The sequence below is a fragment of the Elephas maximus genome, chromosome 2 (genome assembly GCF_024166365.1).
Source record: "Elephas maximus indicus isolate mEleMax1 chromosome 2, mEleMax1 primary haplotype, whole genome shotgun sequence".
In the NCBI taxonomy this organism is placed as follows: Eukaryota; Metazoa; Chordata; class Mammalia; order Proboscidea; family Elephantidae; genus Elephas; species Elephas maximus.
The window spans coordinates 143,457,789-143,479,738 of record NC_064820.1 but is presented as its reverse complement, the minus strand read 5'-3'; the positions used below and the strand labels follow the sequence as shown (position 1 = coordinate 143,479,738).

The 21,950-nt window shown below is 41.0% G+C and overlaps 1 protein-coding gene across 1 annotated transcript in view; it reads left to right on the top strand.

The window, feature by feature from the left end:
* Window positions 1–339: 339 nt before the first annotated feature.
* COMMD10 (COMM domain containing 10) overlaps window positions 340–21,950 on the top strand; it is a 265,416-nt gene continuing 243,805 nt past the window's right edge. Inside the window, exons 1-2 of the mRNA XM_049873632.1 lie at window positions 340–436; window positions 2,168–2,258. Of these exons, the coding sequence (XP_049729589.1) occupies window positions 396–436; window positions 2,168–2,258 (132 nt within the window). The 5' untranslated portion in view covers window positions 340–395. The remainder of the gene's footprint in view (window positions 437–2,167; window positions 2,259–21,950) is intronic.

Genomic DNA, 21,950 nt, shown 5'->3' with positions numbered 1-21,950 from the left:
CTCACTGAGAGGAACCCGCCCAGTGGTTCTGTGGGAGAAAGACCTGGCGATCTGTTTCCGTAAAGATTACAGCCAAGAAAACCTATGGGGCAGTTCACAGGGGTTGCTTTGAGTCAGAATGGAGTTGACAGCATCCAACAAAAACAACATATAGTTATAGCTTGTTCTAGTTACAAAGCTTTAACTGAGACACAGTTGGAGTGGTGGGGATTACAATGGTGACGCTCCCTCGCCTCTCCCTGACAGCAAGACAGGACTCGGGAGGCCCGACCCCGATGGCCTGAGGCCAAGCGGCCGCTGTGAGGCTTGAGCCTTCCGGCTTCCCGTCCGCCCGAGCCGCCATTGGCTGGGCTGCGCACAGCTGACAGACGGCGGCGGGCGAGTGAGCTGCGGCCATGGCGGCGTCAGCGGCGCTGGTCCTGCGAGAGACCCCCAGGTAGCCGTCTGCCCCGGCACTTAGCGGTAGCGCTTGCAGGGTGGCGCGGACGGGGCTGGCGCACAGATGCCCTCGCTGCCCGACGTCTTGGCGCCGAGCGGGCCGGGGCGGGTAGGAGTGGGCGCGGGGCTGCAGAGCGCGCGTAACGCAGGCCATGCAGACCCGCGGAGGGCGTGGGTGCGCGGGGCGCCTCTGCCTTCACGCGGGCTGGTCTCCGCGGGGCGCGCGGGGCGCGCGGTGCGCCCGTCGGCTGAGGTTTGTATGAAAGTGTGGTCTGTGTCATTGGTCTCAGAATATGCGGTCAGAAGTACCCAGACGCTACACTGAGTAACACTGAGCTACGTGGAAAGGTATTTCGTTTTCAGTTTTCTTTGAGACCTTCCGATTTTGAGAACCGATTCACATGGGTGCCAGAGGGTCTTGAATACATAGTAGGGGTTAACACCCCCTTTAAATCAAGATAGAATAGACCGCAGGCCAGGAGTTTTCAGCTGGTGACAGTATCTAGCCAGACTGTGGTAACATTGCTTTTGTTTGGGGTCATTTTCTATTTGTGGTAGGTAATGTTGACCATCCACTGTGATGATAAAAAGTTCCCTTTTAAAATAAAATTAAGTAAAAATGAACTCAACTAAATGAAAAATACCCATTGCCATCGAGTCAGTTCTGGCTCATAGCAACCCTACAGGACCAGGTGGAAGTGCCCCATAAGGTTTCCAAGGCTGTAACTTTTTACGGAAGCTGTCACATCTTTCTCCCAAGGGGCGGCTGGTGGGTTGGAACCTCAGGCCTTTTGGTTAGCGGCGGAGCTCTTAACCACTGCATCACCAGGGCTCCTTCCTAATGAAAAATAAATAATGCAGGTGGTGTGTGGATATGGAACAAATACTGAAGTATGTGGGCAAATAAATTGGGAAATAACTTATTTGTGTCTGAATTGGGCAGGAATCTTCCAGAAGAAGAGAATTGTCATTTTTAAAGTTTTTCCTTCTTCCTGGACTCCTTGAGTTCTGACTCGTCCTTGATACTACACACTGAATCAGTAAACCGTATCCAGCATCGTGCAGTAGAATTGTTCTTACCATATTATTTGAAGTTGATTATAACAATTGAAGCATGGTTTTAAAGCAATTGTGTACTTCGTGGAAACCCTGGTGGTGTAGTGGTTAAGTGCTATGGCTGCTAACCAAGAGGTTGGCAGTTCATATCCTCCAGGCGCTCCTTGGAAACTCTAGGGGCAGTTCTACTCTGCCCTATAGGGTTACTCTGAGTCGGAATCGACTCGATGGCAGTAGGTTTGGTTTTTTGAGTGTACTTACCGACTCCCAAATGATTTTATAGTTTTTTTTTAATTCCATGTATTTGCCATACAGTATTTTTCTTTTTGTTTTTGGTGTCATTGTCCTCATCACAGCTCCCTTCCGTCCATGCCTTTCAGAGTTCAATATTGGGTTAAGTGGACACACAACTACCCACTGGTCAATTAATACCATTGCACACAGAGTGCAGGATTTCATTAGTAGTTTGCTTTGCCCAAAAGAAAGAGAAAAGTTGCCAAATGGACCTTTTTAACAGAAGTGTCTCTTGGGGATATCTTTTTTAGAAATGTTCAAGATTGCCCTGCTTTCTGTATTGTCAGAGTTGTTGAAATGAAAACTGATAGACTACTATAGCAAGTACAGTTCAACTTGGGAAACTCATTTTAAAACTTTGTTTTATGAATTTATTTAGCATGAAAAAAGCAGTGTCACTGATCAATGCGATAGATACTGGAAGATTTCCACGGCTGCTCACCCGAATTATTCAAAAACTTCACCTGAAGGTTTGTACTTTTGTGTTTGTATAGCTTGTAATGCTTCCTTCTGATTTCACTGAAACTCTGTGTTTCTACTTGGGGAACTTTTTGTGGAGTGTAGTGCTCCCTAATGTGTTCTCTGAAACGTTAAGTCTGTGGAAGATTTGATAATGTTCCAGGGTCAAAATGTTTGGGAAACTCTGTTTTAAGTAATATTAGTGTTTTTTTTTTTTTTTTTTCAATTAGAACTTTTAAGAGTATTTTATATGCTGGTGTTTGTAGCTCCCTAATGTGTTCTCTGGAACGTTAAGTCTGTGGAAGATTTGATAATGTTCCAGGGTCAAAATGTTTGGGAAACTCTGTTTTAAGTAATATTAGTGTTTTTTTTTTTTTTTCAATTAGAACTTTTAGGAGTATTTTATATGCTGGTGTTTGTAGTGGTGCTCTGGTGGCACAGTGGTTAAGAGCTATGGCTGCTAAACAAAAGTTTGGCAGTTCAAATCTACCAGCCGTTCCTTGGAAACCCTACGGGACAGTTCTACTCTGTTCTGTAGGGTTGCTATGAGTCAGAATCAACTTGATGGCAGTAGATTTTGGTTTAGTGTTTGCATTGAATATTTAAATATGACTCTGGTGTGCAACATTTTCCAAATGTGTTTGACCCTGGAACTGTTTTGTCATGGAATATATTTTGGGACTAAGGTTCTGTGGAACATTCTCTGGGAAAATTCTCATTTCATGGTTTTTTTCTTCCTCTTAAAAATAATTCGGTGGTATATGTTATCAACCAGCATCTAATCTTTCACTTAAATTTGTTTCTCTTCCACTTTTTGTTTCAAAGGTGTGGTTGTTTTGGACATATTGTTCAGTAATTCACTGGTCATCCAAGTTAATTTTGTCAGGTTATGAAAATTTAATTGGATCCAACACATGTTTACGGAGCACCCACTAACTGTTGTGCATGGTGCCAGGCGTCATCATCTAACAAGAGCCAGACTCTTTCTCTTTCCTCTCCTTTTTCCTGGCCAGGAGTCAGTGTCAGAGCTCTGCCATTTCTCTCTCGGAAGTGTCTCTTAAATTCAAGTTCTACTCACAGTCCTAGTTCAGATCGTTATTATATCTACAGTAATCACCTTTAAGCTGGTATCCCTGCCTGTTGTCTTCTCCCTTCTTATTGTTTCTTCATGATACTATTCTGATTATCTTTCTAAATATTTTTTTCCTAAGAAAAGAGTTGATCATATCTCTATGGTGGTCAAAAACCGCTAGTGACTGTCCCTTGACCTGTGGAAAAAAGTTCAAACTCCTTAATATTGTGTATGTTGTTGTTGTGTGCCATAGGGAGTAGGTTGCGAGGTCTTCTGTGGAGCAGTTGGGTGGGTTCAAACTGCGAGCCTTTTGGTTATTAGCCCAGTGCTTAACTATTGCACCACCAGGGCTGCTAATATTGTGTATAAAACCCCCCAACCCAGTGCTGTCAAGTCAGTTCCGACTTATAGCGACCCTACAGGACAGAGTAGAACTGCCCCATAGAGTTTCCAAGGAGCACCTGGCGGATTCAAATTGCTGACCCTTTGGTTAGCAGCTGTAGCACTTAACCACTACGCCACCAGGGTTTCCAATATTGTGTATAATACCCACTATAAGATGGGCACAACCTACACTCTGTACACTCTGTCACTGCTCCAGTCACACTGGGCTGTGCTCTTTTACTAGAACGTGCCAGGAACTCTTTTGACTTTCTCTGTGCTTATGCTCTTCCTCTTACCTGCAAAGGACTTGCTTCCCTCCTTTGCTGAGGAAACTCTAGTTAGCCCCCAACTTACTACAGGGTTCCGTTCCAATGACTCCATTGTAGGTCGGTTCCAGTGTAAGTTGTATACCTTATTTTGTCTGCTTGTCCTATAAATGATAGATCCTTTAGAACTGACATCTTGCTGGTGAATTGAACTTTTTATCAATATGTAGTGATCCTCTCCATCCCTAATAATTTTTTGTTAGTCTGTTTTATCTAATATTAATATATCTACACTAGCTTTCTTCTAAGGAGCTCTGGTGGTACAGTGGCTAAGTGGTCAGCTGCTAACCGTAAGGTCAGTGGTTGAAACCTACCAGCTGCTTCATAGGAGAAAGATGTGGCAGCCTTCTTCTGTAAAGATTACCCATTGCCCTCAAGTCGATTCTCACTCAGTGCTACCTATAAGACAGAGTAGAACTGCCCCGTAGAGTTTCTTAAATTGTAATCTTTACGTGAGCAGATCTCCAGGTCTTTTCTCCTGTGGAGTGGCTGGTGGGTTCAAATCGACAACCTTTCAGGTACAGTTAGCAGTCGAGTGGTTTAACCATTGTGCCATCAAGGCTCCTAACCCATTACACTAGACCTTAGGAAAGAGTTAAATGATAGTATGAAACAATATATAAATCAGTCCACAAGTGAATGATGCAAGCAATAGATAACCGAAGCTCTGCTCTGATTTCCTGAGCTGGCGACCATCTTCTTAAATATGTAGAACAATAAGGGACAGAAAACTCTTATACACATCTTTTGTTTTTCATGCTGAGGGAGAATGGAGCATTTGCAGGGAAAATTGTGATGTGTTGTTTGTCTTTGACCTTCTCATTTACCTCTGGAGTTGAGAATAAATTAATATCTACCTCAGAGTAACTGAGTGGCCAAAGCAGTCTACAGAGGTGCTTGAATGCTGTACCATCAGAGGTAGGGGAGTGAACCTGACAAGGTGTGGTGGTTGAGAGATGAAGCAGTTGAGGACAGAAACATTTGTCTGTGAATATTTGCCTGCTAAGAAAGAAAGTGAAGGAAAGTATAAATTTTTTTTTGGACAGCTTCGAGGGATGTTTTTCCAGAGGGCCTCTTATTGTGATAGGGGCTCTTATCAAGTAAAATTTGCAGAGAATGTCAGGACTTGGCAGCTTTCTGCTTAGTACTTTAAGTCTTTCAAACTGGCTTTTGCCTTGACATAAGTAGACCCTTAGGACAGTGAAGCCTGATACCGGCAGGTTGGGGAAGAAGTTTAGGAATTTGGTTTTACTATAAATGTTATCATCTTGGCACTTTGATTTGAAGACAGAAGAAATCTGCTCATGGGCAGTTGGTATTTGTTGCCCTGACTAGTTCCTAGGGATCCCTAGTAGGAATTAACATGGAGAAACTAAGATAGCTTAGGTATAGGATATGGGCATGCTCGAGCATGGTCTGGGAGTTCTTTTTTCACAGACCATCTTCTCAGCCCGTCCCAGGATATAAAAATGCATGGGGATTTTATTTATTTATTTTTGATTGTTGCAGTGGTTGCGGGATGCTGTTGGTATTTAATGCCCAGGGACTTGAAATGTCTTAAAGTGTGCAGGACAGTCCTGGACAAAGAATCATCCCTACAGCATGCTAACAGGGCCTGCATCAGGAAACACGGAGTGGAGTCAGATGAATTTCCATAGCTCAGAACTTAGGAATAAACACTTACGGTCTCTGAGCTTCAAAAATAACTGCCACAATTCATGCAATAAATAAAACTCATGTACTTTGCTCCACAGGAGAGACTCTCAGGCCTGTCTGTTTATGTGACCATGTTGTGTGTCCAATTCTGAGAAGTCAGCTGTCTGAGTGCCATGGTACACTAGAAACAGCAAACTGACGGGTGATGGTGCCACTATAATGGGGGATGTAGGCGGTTTCAGGGAATGATTGCTGATCATGGAATGAAATGGAAGAATTATGAAAATCAGACTCAGGAAATAAAAGCATGGAAGTCTGAGTGAAAAATCATCAATATGTCTCAGCAGTTCTTTGGAATACTGTACACAGAACTCTGATATTCATAACTGTTACAGGAATTATTAGCAGAAATTAGTTTAATCCAGTATACTGTTTGACGAAAGTTAAGGGGTGGGTTCCATACATTTTAGAAAGATTTCTTTCAAAAGTTAAGATAAACATTCATTTATGTGACGGATTTGCTTGTGGGTAATACTATATTCCCTAATTATGACAAAGAAGTCTCATATCTATATAAAGGACAATCACAGTTGTCAATCCCATCACATAGAAATGCATGGGGATTTTTTGGTTGATACGATGCATGGAGGGTCCTGCTGACATTTAATGTCCAGGGACTTTAAATGTCTAGAAATGTGCAGGATCGTCCGGCACAAAGAATTGACCTCACCTATATGGGCAAAAAAGATAAGGGTAGTTAATCTCTGAAAATGTGTTTAGTTTGTAGTTAATATGGAAACCCTGGTGGCATAATGGTTAACCAAAATGTCAGCAGTTTGAATCCGCCAGGCGCTCCTTGGAAACTCTATGGGGCAGTTCTGCTCTGTCCTGTAGGGTCGCTATGAGTCGGAATCAACTCGACGGCAGAGGGTTGGTTGGTTGGTTGGTTTTGTAGTTAATATGAGGAGCCCTGCTGGTGCTGTGGCTGAGCTGCCAACCGAAAGTTTGAGGTTTGAACCCACCAGCTGTTCTGTGGGGGAAAGATATGGCAGTCTGCTTCCATGAAGATTTATAGCCTTGGAAACCCTATGGAGCAGTTCTACTCTGTCCTGTAGGACCCCTCTGAGTCGGAATCCACTTGATGGCAGTGGCTTTTGGTTTGGTACGTGGGTAAAAAAGAAGAGGGTAGTTGATCTCTGAAAATATGTGTATTTTGTAGTTAATATAAGATAAAGGGTTCATCCCAAATAGGTTTATTGGGTAAGAATGGTTTATACACAGTTTAAATTGCATTGTCTGTAGAGTACTGGTATCATGTGTTCTTCATTGTGCGGGGTGTGTGTGTATATGTATGTGGTCAGAGGTTGGACTTTGAACCCCAGTGCTCTCTGTCTCTAAATCCATGCTCTGAGTTTTGTGTCTAATTGCAGTCATAATTACTTTAGATAATTTACCGTCATCATAGAGTAGAAGACCTCTGTCACTTTCTCAGGAATGTGACCTAATTTCATTTATATGTGAAATTGAGATTAATTCCCTAATCATGCCTTTCAAGAAAATGAATTTATCCTCAAAAAAGAAAAAAAAAACTTGGAAGAATGGATTTTTAATGTGCTTTTTTTGTGCCCTTTAAGTTCAACATACTTAAGAGTGCGTAAATTAAGAATTTTAATAACATTTTACATTTCACAAATATTTTAGTAAAGTTTTTGTTTTAAAAAAAGTTAAACAGCATAGACAAACTGAAGTGCCCTCTTTGCTAACTCCTGCCTCATCTCGTCACCCCCACCCCCATTTTAGTTCCCTCCTGTATTAGTTATCTATTGCTGAATTGCGAATTATCTCAAAATTTAGAAGCTTAAAACAACAATAAATGTTTATTACCTTTCTCAGTTCCTGTGGGTCAAGAATTCAGGAGTGGCTTGGTGGCGGTTTCTTTTAAAGTAGCCATCAGATGTTGGTTGAGGCTGCTATCATCTAAGTTTGGGGTTGGAGATTTCCTTCCAAGATGGCTAGCTGGTGCTGGCTGTTGGTTAGAGGCCTGAGTTCTTGTCTACATGGTCCTCTTCTCAGGACATGGCTTCTTCCAGAGCAAGTGATCCAAGAGAGCGAGAGTCATGTGGATGCTGTTGTTTTTATGATTTAGCTTGGGGTATCACATAGCATTATTACTTTTGCAATATTTTGTTTGTTAGAAGTAAGTCACTGAGTCTAGTTCACATTCAAGGGAAAGGAAATTGGGCTCCATCTTTGAAGGAAGGAGTTTGTGGACATAATAAAACCGCTATACCTCCTCAGAGGTAACATTTGTTACCGGTTTGGTGAGTATCCTTCCATATCTTTTCTCATGCATCAGTACAGATGTGCATGCGATATACGTATAAATGGGCATTTTTTTGTTTATGTGTTTTTAGGTAAGTGGCATTGTACTGTGTCTATTATCCTACTACTTATATTTTTCACTTATCACTGTTATCAGAGATAATTCCGTGTCAGTTCATATAGAGCTTATTCTTTTCTTTTTATTAACTTTTATTGAGCTTCAAGTGAACGTTTACAAATCAAGTCAAGCTGTCACATATAAGTTTATATACACCTTACTCCGTACTCCCACTTGCTCTCCCCCTGATGAGTCAGCCCTTCCAGTCTCTCCTTTTGTGACAATTTTGCCAGCTTCCAACTCTCTCTATCCTCCCATCCCCCCTTCAGATAGGAGATGCCAACACAGTCTCAAGTGTCCACCTGATACAAATAGCTCACTCTTCATCAGCATCTCTCTCCTACCCACTGTCCAGTCACTTTCATGTCTGATGAGTTGTCTTCGCGAATGTTTCCTGTCCTGGGCCAACAGAAGGATTGGGGACCATGACCGCCGGGATTCCTCTAGTCTCAGTCAGACCATTAAGTATGGTCTTTTTGTGAGAATTTGGGGTCTGCATCCCACTGATCTCCTACTCCCTCAGGGGTTCACTTTTGTGCTCCCTGTCAGGGCAGTCATCAGTTGTGGCCAGGCACCAACTAGTTCTTCTGGTCTCAGTATGATGTAAGTCTCTGGTTATGTGGCCCTTTCTGTCTCTTGGGCTCTTAGTTATCGTGTGACCTTGGTGTTCTTCATTCTCCTTTGATCCAGGTGGGTTGAGACCAATTGATGCATCTTAGATGGCCGCTTGTTAGCATTTAAGACCCCCGACACCACATTTCAAAGTGGGATGCAGAATGTTTTCATAATAGAATTATTTTGCCAATTGACTTAGAAGTCCCCTTAAACCATGGTCCCCAAATCCCCGCCCTTGAGTTTATCCTGGAAAGTTCTTTGCTTTTCGTCCAGTCCAGTTGAGCTGACCTTCCATGTATTGAGTATTGTCCTTCCCTTCACCTAAAGCAGTTCTTATCTACTAATTAATCAGTAAAAAACCCTCTCCCACCCTCCCTCCCTCCCCCCCTTGTAACCACAAAAGTGTGTGTTCTTCTCAGTTTATACTATTTCTCAAGATCTTATAATAGTGGTCTTATGCAATATTTGTCCTTTTGCCTCTGACTAATTTTGCTCAGCATAATGCCTTCCAGGTTCCTCCATGTTATGAAATGTTTCAGAGATTCGTCACTGTTCTTTATCGATGCGTAGTATTCCATTGTGTGAATATACCACAATTTATTTATCCATTCATCCGTTGATGGACACCTTGGTTGCTTCCAGCTTTTTGCTATTGTAAACAGAGCTGCAGTAAACATGGGTGTGCATATATTTGTTTGTGTGAAGGCTCTTATTTCTCTAGGGTATATTCCGAGGAGTGGGATTTCTGGGTTGTATGGTAGTTCTATTTCTAACTGTTTAAGATAACGCCAGGTGGATTTCCAAAGTGGTTGTACCGTTTTACATTTCCACCAGCAGTGTATAAGAGTTCCAATCTCTCTGCAGCCTCTCCGACATTTATTATTTTGTGTTTTTTGGATTAATGCCAGCCTTGTTGGAGTGAGATGGAATCTCATCGTGGTTTTAATTTGCTTTTTTTTTTAATGGCTAATGATCGGGAGCATTTTCTCATGTATCTGTTAGCTGCCTGAATATCTTCTTTAGTGAAGTGCGTGTTCGTATCCTTTGCCCACTTCTTGATTGGGTTGTTTGTCTTTTTGTGGTTGAGTTTTGACAGAATCATATAGATTTTAGAGATCAGGGGCTGGTCTGAAATGTCATAGCTGAAAATTCTTTCCCAGTCTGTAGGTGGTCTTTTTACTCTTTTGGTGAAGTCTTTAGATGAGCATAGGTGTTTGATTTTTAGGAGCTCCCAGTTATTGGGTTTCTCTTCATCATTTTTGGTAATGTTTTGTATTCTGTTTATGCCTTGTATTAGGGCTCCTGAGGTTGTCCCTATTTTTTCTTCCATGATCTTTATCATTTTAGTCTTTATGTTTAGGTCTTGATCCACTTGGAGTTAGTTTTTGTGCATGGTGTGAGGTATGGGTCCTGTTTCATTCTTTTATAAATGGATATCCAGTTATGCCAGCACCATTTGTTAAAAAGACTATCTTTCCCCCAATTAACTGACACTGGGCCTTTGTCAAATATCAGCTGCTCATATGTGGATGGATTTATATCTGGGTTCTCAATTCTGTTCCATTGGTCTATGTGTCTGTTGTTGTACCAGTACCAGGCTGTTTTGACTACTGTGGCTGTATAATAGGTTCTGAAATCAGGTAGAGTGAGGCCTCCCACTTTCTTCTTCTTTTTCAGTAATGCTTTGCTTATCTGAGGCTTCTTTCCCTTCCATATGAAGTTGGTGATTTGTTTCTCGATCACATTAAAAAATGACATTGGAATTTGGATCGGAAGTGCATTGTATGTATAGATGGCTTTTGGTAGAATAGACATTTTTGCTATGTTAAGTCTTCCTATCCATGAGCAAGGTATGTTTTTCCACTTAAGTATGTCCTTTTGAATTTCTTATAGGAGTACTTTGTAGTTTTCTTTGTATAGATCTTTTACATCTTTGGTAAGATTTATTCCTAAGTATTTTATCTTCTTAGGGGCTACTGTGAATGGTATTGATTTGGTTATTTCCTCTTCGATGTTCTTTTTGTTGATGTAGAGGAATCCAGGTGATTTTTGTATGTTTATCTTATAACCTGAGACTCTGCCAAACTCTTCTATTAGTTTCAGTAGTTTTCTGGAGGATTCCTTAGGGTTTTCTGTGTATAAGATCATGTCATCTGCAAATAGAGATAACTTTACTTCCTCCTTGCCAATGTGGATACCCTTTATTTCTTTGTCTAGCCTAATTGCTCTGGCTAGGACCTCTAGCACAATGTTGAATAAGAGCGGTGATAAAGGGCATCCTTGTCTGGTTCCCGTTGTCAAGGGAAATGCTTTCAGGCTCTCTCCATTTAGAGTGATGTTGGCTGTTGGCTTTGTATAGATGCCCTTTATTATGTTGAGGAATTTTCCTTCAGTTCCTATTTTGGTGAGAGTTTTTATCATGAATGAGTGTTGGACTTTGTCAAATGCCTTTTCTGCATCAATTTATAAAATCATGTGGTTTTTGTTTTATTTATATGGTGGATTACATTAATGGTTTTTCTAATATTAAACGAGCCTTGCATTCCTGGTATAAATCCCACTTGGTCATGGTGGATTAATTTTTTGATATGTTGTTGAATTCTGTTGGCTAGAATTTTGTTGAGGATTTTTGCATCTATGTTCATGAGGGATATAGGTCTGTAATTTTCTTTTTTTGTGATGTCTTTACCTGGTTTTGGTATCAGGGAGATGGTGGCTTCATAGAATGAGTTAGGTAGTATTCCGTCATTTTCTATGCTTTGAAATACCTTTAGTAGTAGTAGTGTTAACTCTTCTCTGAAAGTTTGGTAGAACTCTGCAGTAAAGCCATCTGGGCCGGGGCTTTTTTTGTTGGGTGTTTTTTTATTACTGTTTCAATCTCTTTTTTTGTTATGGGTCTATTTAGTTGTTCTACTTGTGATTGTGTTAGTTTAGGTAGGTAGTGTTTTTCCAGGAATTCATCCCTTTCTTCTAGGTTTGCAAATTTGTTAGAGTACAATTTTTCGTAATAATCTGATATGATTCTTTTAATCTCAGTTGGGTCTGTTGTGATGTGTACCATCTCGTTTCTTATTCGGGTTATTTGTTTCCTTTCCTGTATTTCTTTAGTCAGTCTGGCCAATGGTTTATCAATTTAGTTAATTTTTTCAAAGAACCAGCTTTTGGCTTTGTTAATTCTTTCAATTGTTTTTCTGTTCTCTAATTCATTTAGTTCAGCTCTAATTTTTATTATTTGTTTTCTTCTGGTGCCTGATGGATTCTTTTGTTGCTCACTTTCTATTTGTTCAAGTTGTAGGGACAGTTCTCTGATTTTGGCTCTTTCTTCTTTTTGTATGTGTGCATTTATTGATATAAATTGGCCTCTGAGCACTGCTTTTGCTGTGTCCCAGAGGTTTTGATAGAAGTATTTTCATTCTCGTTGCATTCTATGAATTTCCTTATTCCCTCCTTAATGTCTTGTATAACCCAGTCTTTTTTTAGGAGGGTATTTTTCAGTTTCCAAGTATTTGATTTCTTTTCCCTAATTTTTCTGTTACTGATTTCCACTTTTATGGCCTTGTGGTCTGAGAAGATGCTTTGTAATATTTCGATGTTTTGGATTCTGCAAAGGTTTATTTTATGACCTAATATGTGGTCTATTCTAGAGAAAGTTCCATGTGCACTAGAAAAAAAAGTATACTTTGCAGAAGTGGGGTGGAGAGTTCTGTATGTCAATGAGGTCAAGTTGGTTGATTGTTGTAATTAGGTCTTCCGTGTCTCTATTGAGCTTCTTACAGGATGTCCTGTCCTTCTCCGAAAGTGGTGTGTTGAAGTCTCCTCCTACAATTGTGGAGATGTCTATCTCACTTTTCAATTCTGTTAAAATTTGATTTATGTATCTTGCAGCCCTGTCATTGGGTGCGTAAATATTTAATATGGTTATATCTTCCTGGTCAATTGTCCCTTTTATCATTATATAGTGTCCTTCTTTATCCTTTGTGGTGGATTTAAGTCTAAAGTCTATTTTGTCAGAAATTAATATTGCTGCTACTCTTCTTTTTTGCTTATTGTTTGCTTGATACATTTTTTTCCACCCTCTGAGTTTTAGTTTGTGTCTCTAAGTCTAAGGTGTGTCTCTTGTAGGCAGCATATAGATGGATCGTGTTTCTTTATCCAGTCTGACACTCTCCGTCTCTTTATTGGTGCATTTAGTCCATTTACATTCAGCGTAATTATAGATAAGTAAGTGTTTAGTGTTGTCATTTTGATGCCTTTTTATGTGTGTTGTTGACAATTTCACTTTTCCACTTACTTTTTTGTGCTGAGACGTTTTTCTTTGTAAATTGTGTGATCCTCATTTTCATAGTATTTGACTTTATCTTTGCTGAGTCGTTATGTTTTTCTTGGGTTTTATCTTGAGTTATGGAGTTGTTATACCTCTTTGTGTTTACCTTAATATTTACCCCTATTTTTCTAAGTAAAAACCTAACTTGTATTGTCCTATATCGCCTTGTATCCATCTCCATATAGCAGTTCTATGCCACCTGTATTTAGTCCCTCTTTTTGATTATTGTGATCTTTTGCATATTGACTTCAATGATTCCCTGTTTTGAGCATTTTTTTTAATTAATTTTTATTAATCTTCAAGTGAACATTTACCATTCCAATCAGTCTGTCACATGTAGGTTTACATACATATTACTCCCTTCTCCCACTTGCTCTCCCCCTATTGAGTCAGCTCTTTCAGTCTCTCGTTTCGTGCCAACTTTGCCATCTTCCCTCTCTCTCTATCTTCCCATCCCCCCTCCAGTCAAGAGTTGTCAACACACTCTCCAGTGTCCACCTGATTTAATTAGCTCACTCTTCATCAGCATCTCTCTCCCCACCACTGACCAGTCCTTTTCATGCCTGATGAGTTGTCTTCGGGGATGGTTCCTGTCCTGTGGCATCAGAAGTTCTGGGGAGCATTGTCTCTGGGATTCCTCTAGTCTCAGTCATACCATTAGGTATGGTCTTTTTATGAGAATTTGGGGTCTGTATCCCATTGGTCTCCTGCTCCCTCAGGAGTTGTCTGTTGTGCTCCCTGACAGGGCAGACATCGATTGTGGCCGGGCACCAACTAGTTCTTCTGGTCTCAGGATAATGTAGGTCTCTGGTTCATGTGGCCCTTTCTGTCTCTTGGGCTCTTAGTTGTCGTGTGACCTTGGTGTTCTTCCTTTGCCTTTGCTCCAGGTGGGTTGAGACCAATTGATGTATCTTAGCTGGCCGCTTGTTGGCATTTAGGACCCCAGGCGCCACAATTCAAAGTGGGATGCAGAATGTTTTCATAGTAGAATTATTTTGCCCATTGACTTAGAAGTCCCCTCAAACCAAGTTCCCCCGACCCCAGCCCCTGCTCCGCTGACCTTTGAAGCTTTCATTTTATCCCGGAAACCTCTTTGCTTTTAGTCCAGTCCAATTAGGCTAATGTTCCTTGTATTGAGTGTTGTCTTTCCCTTCACCCAAAGCAGTTCTTATCTACTGATTGATCAATAAAAAACCCTCTCCCTCCCTCCCCCCTTTGTAACCACAAAAATATCTGTTCTTCTCCGTTTTTTCTATTTCTCCAGATCTTATAATAGTGGTCTTATACAATATTTGTCCTTTTGCCTCTGACTCATTTCGCTCAGCATAATGCCTTCCAGATTCCTCCACGTTATGAAATGTTTCAGAGATTCGTCACTGTTCTTTATCGATGCGTGGTATTCCATTGTGCGAATATACCACAATTTATTTACCCATTCATCCGTTGATGGACACCTTGGTTGCTTCCAGCTTTTTGCTATTGTAAACGGAGCTGCAATAAACATGGGTGTGCATATATCTGTTTGTGTGAAGGCTCTTGTATCTCTAGGGTATATTCCGAGGAGTGGGATTTCTGGGTTTTTTATGGTAGTTGTATTTCTAACTGTTTAAGATAACGCCAGATGAATTTCCAAAGTGGTTGTACCATTTTACAATCCCACCAGCAGTGTATGAGAGTTCCAATCTCTCCGCAGCCTCTCCGACATTTATTATTTTGTGTTTTTTGAATTAATGCCAGTCTAGTTGGTATGAGATGGAATCTCATCGTAGTTTTAATTTGCATTTCTCTAATGGCTAATGATCGGGAGCATTTTCTCATGTATCTGTTGGCTGCCTGAATATCTTCTTTAGTGAAATGTGTGTTCTTATCCTTTGCCCACTTCTTGATTGGGTTGTTTGTCTTTTTGTGGTTGAGTTTGACAGAATCATGTAGATTTTAGAGATCACGCGCTGGTCTGAGATGTCATAGCTGAATATTCTTTCCCAGTCTGTAGGTGGTCTTTTTACTCTTTTGGTGAAGTCTTTAGATGAGCACAGGTGTTTGATTTTTAGAAGCTCCCAGTTATCTGGTTTCTCTTCATCATTTTTGGTAATGTTTTGTATTCTGTTTATGCCCTGTATTAGGGCTCCTAAGGTTGTCCCTATTTTTTCTTCCATGATCTTTATCGTTTTAGTCTTTATGTTTAGGTCTTTGATCCACTTGGAGTTAGTTTTTGTGCATGGTGTGAGGTACGGGTCCTGTTTCATTCTTTTGCAAATGGATATCCAGTTATGCCAGCACCATTTGTTAAAAAGACTATCATTTCCCCAATTGACTGACACTGGTCCTTTGTCAAATATCAGCTGCTCATACGTGGATGGATTTATATCTGGGTTCTCAATTCTGTTCCATTGGTCTATGTGCCTGTTGTTGTACCAGTACCAGGCTGTTTTGACTACTGTGGCTGTATAATAGGTTCTGAAATCAGGTAGAGTGAGGCCTCCCACTTTCTTCTTCTTTTTCAGTAATGCTTTGCTTATCCGGGGGTTCTTTCCCTTCCATATGAAATTAGTGATTTGTTTCTTTATCCCCTTAAAATATGACATTGGTATTTGGATTGGAAGTGCGTTATGTGTATAGATGGCTTTTGGTAGAATAGACATTTTTACTATGTTAAGTCTTCCTATCCATGAGCAGGGTATGTTTTTCCACTTAAGTATGTCCTTTTGAATTTCTTGTAGCAGAGTTTTATAGTTCTCTTTGTATAGGTCTTTTACATCCTTGGTAAGATTTATTCCTAAGTATTTTATCTTCTTGGGGGCTACTGTGAATGGTATTGATTTGGTTATTTCCTCTTCGGTGTTCTTTTTGGTGATGTAGAGGAATCCAAGTGATTTTTGTATGTTTATTTTATAACCTGAGACTCTGCCAAACTCTTCTATTAGTTTCAGTAGTTTTCTGGAGGATTCCTTAGGGTTTTCTGTGTATACGATCATGTCATCTGCAAATAGTGATAGCTTTAGTTCCTCCTTGCCAATCTGGATACCCTTTATTTCTTTGTCTAGCCTAATTGCCCTGGCTAGGACTTCAAGTACGATGTTGAATAAGAGCGGTGATAAAGGGCATCCTTGTCTGGTTCCCGTTGTCAAGGGAAATGCTTTCAGGTTCTCTCCATTTAGAGTGATGCTGGCTGTTGGCTTTGCATAGATGGCCTTTATTATGTTGAGGAATTTTCCTTCAATTCCTATTTTGGTAAGAGTTTTTATCATAAATGGGTGTTGAACTTTGTCAAATGCCTTTTCTGCATCTATTGATAAGACCATGTGGTTTTTATCTTTTGTTTTATTTATGTGATGGATTACATTAATGGTTTTTGTGATATTAAACCAGCCTTGCATACCTGGTATAAATCCCACTTGATCACGGTGAGTTATTTTTTTGATGTATTGTTGGATTCTATTGGTTAGAATTTTGTTGAGGATTTTGGCATCTATGTTCATGAGGGATATAGGTCTAAAATTTTCTTTTTTTGTGATGTCTTTACCTGGTTTTGGTATCAGGGAGATGGTGGCTTCATAGAATGAGTTGGGTAGTATTCCATCTTTTTCTGTGCTTTGAAATACCTTCAGTAGTAATGATGTTAAGTCTTCTCTGAAGGTTTGGTAGAACTCTGCAGTGAAGCCATCTGGGCCAGGACTTTTTTTTGTTGGAAGTTTTTTGATTACGGTTTCAATCTCTTTTTTTGTTATCGGTCTATTTAGTTGATCTACTTCTGAATGTGGTACTTTAGGTAGGTAGTATTTTTCCAAGAATTTATCCATTTCTTCTAGGTTTTCAAATTTGTTAGAGTACTATCTTACGTAGTAATCTGAAATGATTCTTTTAATTTCATTTGGCTCTGTTGTGATGTGGTCCTTCTCGTTTCTTATTCGGGTTATTTGTTTGCTTTCCTGTTTTTCTTTAGTCAGTCTAGCCAATGGTTTATCAATTTTGTTAATTTTTTCAAAGAACCAGCTTTTGGCTTTGTTAATTCTTTCAATTGTTTTTGTGTTCTCTAATTCATTTAGTTCAGCTCTAATTTTTATTATTTGTTTTCTTCTGGTGCCTGATGGGTTCTTTTGTTGCTCACTTTCTATTTGTTCACGTTGTAGGGACAGTTCTCTGATTTTGGCTCTTTCTTCTTTTTGAATGTGTGCATTTATTGATATAAATTGGCCTCTGAGCACTGCTTTTGCTGTGTCCCAGAGGTTTTGATAGGAAGTATTTTCATTCTCGTTGCTTTCTATGAATTTCCTTATTCCCTCCTTGATGTCTTCTATAACCCAGTCTTTTTTCAGGAGGGTATTGTTCATTTTCCAAGTATTTGATTTCTTTTCCCTAGTTTTTCTGTTACTTATTTCTAGCTTCATTGCCTTGTGGTCTGAGAAGATGCTTTGTAATATTTCGATGTTTTGGATTCTGCAAACATTTGTTTTATGACCTAATATGTGATCTATTCTAGAGAATGTTCCATGTGCACTAGAAAAGAAAGTATATTTTGCAGCAGTTGGGTGGAGAGTTCTGTATAAGTCAATGAGGTCAAGTTGGTTGATTGTTATAAGTAGGTCTTCCGTGTCTCTACTGAGCTTCTTACTGGATGTCCTGTCCTTCTCTGAAAGTGGTGTGTTGAAGTCTCCTACTGTAATTGTGGAGGTGTCTATCTCACTTTTCAATTCTGTTAAAATTTGATTTATGTATCTTGCAGCCCTGTCATTGGGTGCATAAATATTTAATATGGTTATGTCTTCCTGATCAATTGTCCCTTTTATCATTATGTAGTGTCCTTCTTTATCCTTTGTGGTGGATTTAAGTCTAAAGTCTATTTTGTCGGAAATTAATATTGCTACTCCTGTTCTTTTTTGCTTATTGTTTGCTTGATATATTTTTTCCCATCCTTTTAGTTTTAGTTCGTTTGTGTCTCTAAGTCTAAGGTGTGTCTCTTGTAGGCAGCATATAGATGGCTGGTGTTTCTTTATCCAGTCCGTGACTCTCTGTCTCTTTATTGGTGCATTTAGTCCATTTACATTCAGCGAAATTATAGATAAATAAGTTTTTAGTGCTGTCATTTTGATGCCTTTTCATGTGTGTTGTTGGCCATTTCATTTTTCCACATGCGTTTTTGTGCTGAGACATTTTTCTTAGTAGCTTGTGAGATCCTCATTTTCATAATGTTTAACTTTATGTTTGTTGAGTCGTTACGTTTTTCTTGGCTTTTTTCTTGAGTTATGGAATTGATATTCCTTTTTGTGGTTACCTTATTATTTACCCCTATTTTTCTAAGTAAAAACCTAACTTGTATCGTTCTATATCGCCTTGTATCACTCTCCATCTGGCAGTTCAATGCCTCCTATGTTTAGTCCCTCTTTTTGATTATTGTGATCGTTTATCTATTGATTTCCATGATTTCCTGTTATGTGTATTATTTTGTTTATTTATTTATTTTTTAGAATTAATCTTGTTTGTTTTTGTGCTTTCCCTATTTGTGTTGCGTTGATATCAGGACGTTCTGTTTTGTGACCTTGTATTGTGCTGGTACCCGATATTATTGGTCATCAGGCCAAACAATCTCCTTTAGCATTTCTTGCAGTCTTGGTTTAGTTTTTGCAAATTCTCTAAACTTGTGTTTATCTGTAAATATCTTAATTTCTTCTTCATATTTCAGAGAGAGTTTTGCTGGATATATGATCCTTGGTTGGCAGTTTTTCTCGTTCAGTGCTCTGTATACGTTGTCCCATTACCTTCTTGCCTGCATGGTTTCTGCTGAGTAGTCTGAACTTATTCTTATTGATTCTCCCTTGAAGGAAACCTTTCTTTTCTCCCTGGCTGCTTTTATAATTTTCTGTTTGTCTTTGGTTTTGGCAAGTTTGATGATAATATGTCTTGGTGTTTTTCTTTTTGGATCAATCTTAAATGGGGTTCGATGAGCATCTTGGATAGATACCCTTTCGTCTTTCATGATGTCAGGGAAGTTTTGTGTCAGGAGTTCTTCAACTATTTTCTCTGTGTTTTCTGTCCCCCCTCCCTGTTCTGGGACTCCAATCACTCGCAAGTTACCCTTCTTGATAGAGTTCCACATGATTCTTAGGGTTTCTTCATTTTTTTAAATTCTTTTATCTGATTTTTTTTCAGCTATGTTGGTGTTGATTCCCTGGTCCCCCAGAAGTCCCAGTCTACATTTTAATTGCTCGAGTCTGCTCCTCTGACTTCTTATTGCGTTGTCTAATTCTGTAATTTTATTGTTAATCTTTTGAATTTCTGAATGCTGTCTGTCTATGGATTCTTGCAACTTATTAATTTTTCCACTATGTTCTTGGAGAATCTTTTTGAGTTCTTCAACTGCTTTATCTGTGTGTTCCTTGGCTTTTTCTGCAGTTTGCCTTATTTCATTTCTGAGGTCATCCCTGATGTCTTGAAGCATTCTGTAAATTAGTTTTTTATATTCTGTATCTGATAATTCCAGGATTGTATCTTCATTTGGGAAAGATTTTGATTCTTTTGTTTGGGGGGTTGGAGAAGCTGTCATGGTCTGCTTCTTTATGTGGTTTGATATCGACTGCTGTTTCCGAGCCATCACTAAGATGTTGTAGTGATTTATTCTGTATTTGCTCACTGAGTCTTATCTTGTTTTCTTTCAATATACGTGGATGGGCTACTAGATTGTGCTGTCTTGATTGTTGTAGCCCTTGACTTCCTTATGACCTATTACCAGCTGGGTTGGGCTGTCATCAGATGTATATGCCTGAGTCCATTCACTATTCTTGAGTAGAATCTGATTTTGGGTCATCAAGTGTGTGATGCACCCTAACACTTATCCACCTCGAGAAGTAGTGGTGATAGTTGTATGCACCAGATTCTATTAGCAGCTGGGGTTCAGACTCCAGGGGGCGCAGGATGCTGACAGGCTTCCCCCAAGTGTCAGTGAGGTAGGTGTGTCTCTATTCCTAAAGCACCTTGGAGGGAGGGCTCTGCTGGTGTACCTTAGGCCCCCAATGCAAGTACCTCTACAGATTGGTAGGTGTCACCCTCCTTAGACTGCTAAGGCAGGAGGCTAGGTCGTCTGAGGGGAGCTTCAGCCCTCAGTTCTCTGTTGTGGGTCAGTGAGGGCTCTGTTGAATAAGCAGAGATATCAGACCTGGGAATCTTGTTTTTCTAGTTAATCCGCTTAAAAGAAATGCAGTCAGATCCCTATCAGAAATGCCTTTGCATTATAATAGCCACCTTGTTCCCTGTAGGGATGAAAGCCCAAGATATGGATCACATATGCTTGGCTGGAGCTGGGTCTGTGTTTTTAGTCCAATTAGGGAAGGATTTTTGGTCCCTGGGTTTTTTGTGGTTGCTTCTCTCAGGCTGGAAGAATGGGTTAGGAAAAGACCAAAAAAAAAAAATAAAAAGTGAAGAGAAAAGCCGTGGAGCAGTTCTCCCTCTGGCTCTGGAAATTCCAACGTTCATGAAGCTGCCTGGGAGGGGGAGGGGAGTGTTGAGAAAAACAGGAGAGAGTAGCACCCCGGAATATAGACAAAATTACTTATCTTACTTGTGATGACTGTTTTATCTGAGATTCCCGAGGGGTGTGTCGCCTATGTGTGCTGGCTGGGTAGAGATTGCCCCCGAGGGTTAGACCCGCAGAAGCCGGCGGTCAGTTCATCCGCCGCCAGTCCAAAGCCCAGGGTCAAGGTTCTCCTGCTGGGACGCTGCGCTCCCGGCTCCAAAAACCGTCGCTGCCTCCTGGGGACTTCTCCTCCCGCCAGCCGCGTTGCCGCGCCGCCCTCACGGACCGGCTGGGCCCCCTCCCGTGGTCAGTTAAGGGGGGTAGGGCTGTGCCCCGTGTTTGTTCCGTCAAGGGATGCTGTGCTCATCTCCCCTGTGCCCAGTCCAAAGTCCAGCGCCAAGGTTCCCCGCCTGGGACGCTGCATTCCCGGCTCCAGAACCAGTCGCTGCCTCCCGGGGACTTCTCCCGCCAGCCGCGTGGCCACTCCGCCCGTGCGGACCGGCTGCGCCGTCTCCCGGGGTCAGTTCAGTGGGGTAGGGCTGCGCCCCGTGTTTGCTCCGTCACAGGATGTTGTGTTCAGCCCCTCTGCGTCCAGTCCAAAGCCCAGCGTCAAGGTTCCCTGGCTGGGACGCTGCACTTCCGGCTCCAAAACCAGTCACTGCCTCCCGGGGTCTTCTCTTCCCGCCAGCCGCGTCGCAGCGCTGCCAGCGCGGACCAGTTGGGCCCCCTCCCGAGGTCAGTTCAGGGGGTTAGGGCTGCACCCCATGTTTGCGCTGTGACAGGATGTCGTGCTCAGCTCCTCTGCGTCCCCTCCAAAGCCCAGCGCCAAGGTTACCTGACTGGGACGTTGGCTCCAGGCTCCGAAAATAGTCTCTGCTTCCCCGTAGTTGTTCGTTCTCTGTCTCTGTCACTCAGGTCAACTCTTTCAATCTGTGTTTGTTGTTCAGGGTTCGTAGATTGACATGTGTGTGATCGACTCACTTGTTTTTCCGAGTCTTTGTTGCAAGAGGGATCCGAGGTATCGTCTACCTAGTCAGCCATCTTGGCCCCCGCCTCCGAGCTTATTCTTTTTAAGTGTTGTTTTTCCTGTCTGGAAACCCTGGTGGTGTAGTGTTTAAGAACTGCAGCTGCTAACCAAAAGGTCGGCAGTTGGAATCCACTGGGGGCTCCTTGGGAACCCTATGGGGCAGTTCTATTCTGTCCTATAGGGTTGCTATGAGTCGGGAGCGACTTGACCGCAACCGGTTTGGTTTTTTGGTTTTGGTTTTTTCCTTTCTGGCTGTGTATGTATGTTTATGGAACATGCTGTTTAAATTTATAGAAAAAATAGCATCCACTTTCCATTTTTAAATTTAAGTTTTTTAGACACTTTCTAATTT